The 5108-nt window shown below is 48.1% G+C and overlaps 1 gene segment (V, D, J or C); it reads right to left on the bottom strand.

Annotated features, from left to right (window-relative positions):
* Nucleotides 1–1407: 1407 nt before the first annotated feature.
* Nucleotides 1408–2337, bottom strand: LOC102379167. The segment is given in 2 exon segments: nucleotides 1408–1796; nucleotides 2262–2337. Coding segments are annotated over 2 exon segments (438 nt in total).
* Nucleotides 2338–5108: the final 2771 nt, after the last annotated feature.

The following is a 5108-nucleotide window of genomic DNA, read 5'->3' as shown; positions in this document are numbered from 1 at the left end:
CCCCAGGCACCTGAGAAGCAGACTGGGGCCAGGTCTGATCTAAGAGCACTTCCCCGGTGTAGTTAGAGTAGGATGCTGTGCAAACGGAGAGAAACCATTGCATATGCAGGCGCTATTAGCAGTGAGCCTGCAAAGCACCTTTGTACTGGTGTGAGTGTCTCCCTTGCAATCACATCACATAGTTCACAAGTCGCATCTCCGTAGACTAAGCAGCCTGGCTATGCCAACAACGCTATGCTGGAGAGAGCTGGGAGATGGCAGTGGGGTGTTTAGAGTGACAGAGCCCGGTCTGAGTCTTTTGCCGTGTGTAACGGTATCAGCGATGCCTGCTTGGGGCAGGTTGGAAATATGCAAAATTCTCCCATGGAAATATGAGAAACAACCTCCTGTGACTGTATCTCCCTGGGCCCAAGCAGGGGCTGCAGATACCATGTGGTGTACAGCCCCATCAACTCCCTTACAAGCCAACTTGCTCTTGGATAACAATCCTGTGTGTGTGCATCTTGATTTTTAATTTTCCCCAGGATTTCATTCCTTCCCTGCAGAAATCCAGTGCATGCTCAGTGCACCCATCCATCCTACTGAAGTCCCCCAAAAACAGCAGTTTAGTGGTACATGTGCCTTGTGAATGTGTCTAGCTCTTTAATGCTGAAAGGATTTGGGGATGGGGAGAGGGGAGAGAGGAGGAGGGGAATCTCATTGAAAAGAAACCCAGAGCAGTGGCTTGAATGACTAAGTATAAAAGAAGAAATATTCCAAGGAAAGCAAGTATTTACATTCTGGAGATGCAGTCAGCCTGCTGGAGGAAACTCATTGCAGGGTGAGAGATGCAGAGATCAGTCCCACAGGGTAGAAAAGGGAGACCCAGGTAAAGCAACTCCTACCACAACCTCTCCGAGATGAAACCAATTCCCCATCTCCTGCCCCTTCCCCTCTCCAAAGTGTCCATGCCCCTATTCCTTCTTGCATGGATCGGAGACAGGGTATGTGTGCCTCCCCGTTACCCTGCTAAGGGCATTCAATGTACCTGCCATGTTGGGTGACAAGAGCATTGTGGACTTTTCTGTTGCTGCCTAAGACCTCCCTGCAGTGGTGCTGCCTGTAAAGCCCCAGGCTGGCCCAGCCTGCCACAGTGTTTATGGCATGGGGAGGAAAAGGGATTGCTTGGTGTTCAGGAAGAAAATAAATGTTACCCTGGAAGAAGAAATGAGCCCCTAGCTCATGTGAGGTTGAATCTCAGACTTGGGAGCAAACTCCCCTGGTCTGTGCACCTGGGCTGATCTGTCCTGTAGGCTGGGCAGCAGGGGCAGCGTGGTGGTGTCTGTGGGTCAGACAGTGATGTGTTTGTGTCCTGGGAAATCCCCGGAGCTGGTACTGAGTGTAGCAGTTGTTCAATCAAGTGAGTCTTCAGGAAGCAGCTGTGGTGCTGGGCTGGGCAGCCTGGCAGGTTTTTGTATGGGGTTGTATCACTGTGTGAGGTGAGCTTTTGTACTGGTGACAATAATAATCTCCAGCATCTTCAGCTTCAACACTGCTGATGGTGAGAGTGAAATCAGTGCCAGAGCCACTGCCGCTGAACCGGGCTGGGACTCCTGATTGCCGGGTTACAGCATCATAGACGAGGAGCTTAGGCGCTTGCCCAGGTTTCTGTTGGTACCAGGCTAAGCCCTGATAGGTTCTCCCAGAGCTACTATAAGTAAGGCTGGAGCTGGCTTTGCACTTGATGGTCACTCGATCTCCTGGAGACACCGCCAGGGACTCTGGGGTCTGAGTCAGCACAATCTGCCCGGAGGAACCTAGACGTAAAAACAGCGTAAAACACAAAACCCTTCTAAAACTTGGATTAACATAGTGCCTCCAGCAAACCAAGTAACCAGTCTGACTAGACAATCTGGATGCTCTAGCAATGTTCCTTGTGCGCGTTATTACAGAATTAAGTGAGTTTGTGTCCTGGCTGAAATGCTAACATGCAGCCAGAAGTGCTTCTTTCCTTCCAGCCCTTTCTTCATTGCTCATCTAGGTTACAGCCTCAGCCCCTAGAAATCCCCAGAAAAACTTCTGGTCACTCCAATGGGCTTTGGATCCTGGTACTGGGGATTAAGTCAGACTTTTGACTTGGTTGCAGTCCCTACCTGCCAAGGCAGTGCATTTCTTGGAACATATTCAAGCATCAGAGAAACCCAATTCCTTGGGCTTTTTGTTTCTGGAAAAAGGATGGTTTTGCTATAATGACACAACTTCCCTCTGCGTTTGCTGCTTACCCTGGACCCAGAGCACCATGAGGCAGAGCAGGGGAAGCAGTGAGACCATCTTGGTACGTCTGCCTGGCTTGCACCGATCACCATTTGGTACAAACTGGCCTGGATCACTTATACTGGTGCCGAGCACGAGGAGGCGTTGACTGGGTGTAAAACATGCAAATTTGGCTCAGAGATGATTTGCAAGTGATCTAAAAATAAGCTGTGAAAGGCAGGTGATGTTGAAGGGGGCAGACACAGCAGGTTCACGGGAGCCCCTTCACTTTGTGCTGAGCTGGTATTGTCACAAGTGGGTGGGAAGAGGGTTGTGATCTCGTACTTGTTTACAATGTGTTTAATGCCTATTAGACATGTCCTGCTGGACACAGTGTCACTAGGGTGATGTTCCTGTGTTAGGGGAGCCATAGGGGAAGTGACTTCCTCACTCCTTGCTCTTTTTCTTCAACTTAGAAATCTTGCATAACGTAAAGAAAGGGGAAGTTCCTGAACTTGGCCCTTCTAGAGGATTTTCCAGCCATATTAAGCATTTTTCACCTGGAAGACCCTTTCATTGCACATGGTCTTTTTTTTTTCTTTTTTTTGTTTGATTTTCCCACAAACCATCTCCCAGGTTAAAAAGCAAGGCAAATGGGGTTTCAGGTTAAATCATCTTTTTCAATGATTTAGCTGGGAGTCATGAATGCTCTGATTAAAGGGGCAAGAGGTGATGACCCACAGCATTTTTATTCCAGCCCAGGAGGAAGGAGTCATGAATCATACTAGTAATGCCCAAGTCTAGTAGCTAATCCATGATGATCTGGAATGATACAATTTCCCAGGCACCACAATTATATGGGACAATATAAATACCAACCCCTTCCACATTGTCATGAAAACTCCCTTATTAGACTAGAGATTTCTCCACCCCTTACCCACCTGGAGCACCTGCTCACTGGGAACTGCACCGTTGACTGGAGCATAGTGGGCTGATGGGAGATCTCTGACTCTCCAAATGAGTGTGCAAGAAGGGCACGACACATGGAGTGTAACAGCTCCACAAAGGAAATGACTGTTCTGAAAGTGAACTGAGCAGTGCCGCCCCATTTCCTTATGGTCTGTCCCTGTGAGCAACTGATGATGATAGTGGTGACAGGAATATTCCCCAGCATCTGAGCTGTGCAGTGTTGAGCACAGAGCGAAATGGAGCCGTTGTGATTCCTCGCTGCGCAGGGGAAAAAAAATCAGTCAGTTATGTCAATGCAGATTTGTCATCTCAACATCCGCTGTATAAGGACTGGTATTTTCTATGGAGAGATTTAAATACTGCACATTACAGTCACTAGACTTAAGTCTGATCTCAGCTTACTCATTAACATTGTTGAAGTGAGGTCTGCATAACGCCCCAGGACAGTTACTTGTATCCTGCAGAGGATTTGCATAGTTAGACCATGCAAAATGTTTTATATCACTGGGTTTCCTGTCTTGATGGTGTGCCGCCAGAATTGCCAATGCCCCAGTTAATAAGCAACAGGCTGCCATCTCTTGAGCATAGTGTAGAAGTTGATTATCATCTGGTGTGCTAGTTTAACCCTAAGGTTAACCACCTTTTCCAACATGTACCTAGTCTAACAGGTGTGGTTAAGTGATGTGTTAATTAAAATGTGAGGTTCATTAATTTATTTCCCTGATGTATACCTGACATTTTAGCTATAAAGATATGGAAACATGATATCAGGCCTTTTTCTCTTGCTACTGTAATTTATAGTAGACGGTACCACCTGCTACTCTTAACCCGAATGCTGGGTGGCAGTTGTATAACCTGGCCACCTCGAGGGTGCCAGTAGCTTTGGGGAGAAGAGCATCTTGGAGGGAAGTGCTAGTTTTAGCCCTGGCAGAGGGAATGCCACCAAAAATTTGTGGAAATGAGGTCCACTCCATTATCAGGTAGACTGGGCTCTTGAACGTTGGTCAGAAGCCAGTCCAGGAGCAGAGTCCTGTCCATACTTGCAAAGGTAATTTTTTTTAAAACAGGTATTAAGCTTGGGGCATAGGTACAGTCAGTGGAGAAGTCCGTGTTCACCGCAGAGAACCAGGTTGCTCAGACTACAAATAGCCTTGTGTCAAATGCGTTACCTGTCCTAGAGTGCTATCATTCAAAGATTCATAGATTGTAGACTCAGAAGGGACCACAATGGATCATCGTGTCCGACCCCCTGCCCCTGGCAGGAAAGAGGACCGAGGTCAGATGACCACAACCAGGTGACTATGTAGCCTCTTATTGAAGACCTCCTAGCTAGGTGAAAGCACCACCTCTCTTGGAAGCTGATTCCAGATCCTGGCCACCCTTACTGTGAAAAATGTCTTCCTAATATCTAACCTAAATCCCCTCTCAACTAGTTTACACCCGTTATTCCTAGTCACTCCCTGTGGCACCCTAGTAAACAGCACTTCCCCTATTCCCCGTTGACCTCCCCTAATAAATTTATAGGCGGCCACAAGATCTCCCCTCAGCCATCTCTTGTGAAGGCTGTATAGACTCAGCTCTCTCAACCTCCCCCCGTAGGGTCTATCACGAAGGCCACTAATCATGCAAGTGGCCCTCCTCTGGACCCTCTCGAGATTCCCTGCGTCCCTCTTGAAGTGCGGCGCCCAAAACTGGATACAGTACTCCAACTGCGGTCTGACCAGTGCCGCATAGAGGGGGAGCATCACCTCCTTTGATCTATTAGTCATGCACCTGCTAATGCACGACAAGGTGTGATTGGCCTTGTTGATGGCCTTGTTACACTGCCGGCTCATGTTCGTCTTGGAGTCGATTATGATTCCAAGATCCCTCTCTGCCTCCGAGCTGCTGAGCAGGACACTCCCTAA

This window comes from Alligator sinensis, unplaced genomic scaffold (assembly GCF_000455745.1).
Source record: "Alligator sinensis unplaced genomic scaffold, ASM45574v1 scaffold1484_1, whole genome shotgun sequence".
Taxonomy (NCBI): Eukaryota; Metazoa; Chordata; order Crocodylia; family Alligatoridae; genus Alligator; species Alligator sinensis.
The sequence above is the reverse complement of the archived record's forward strand: the minus strand, read 5'-3'. Positions and strand labels throughout refer to the sequence as shown.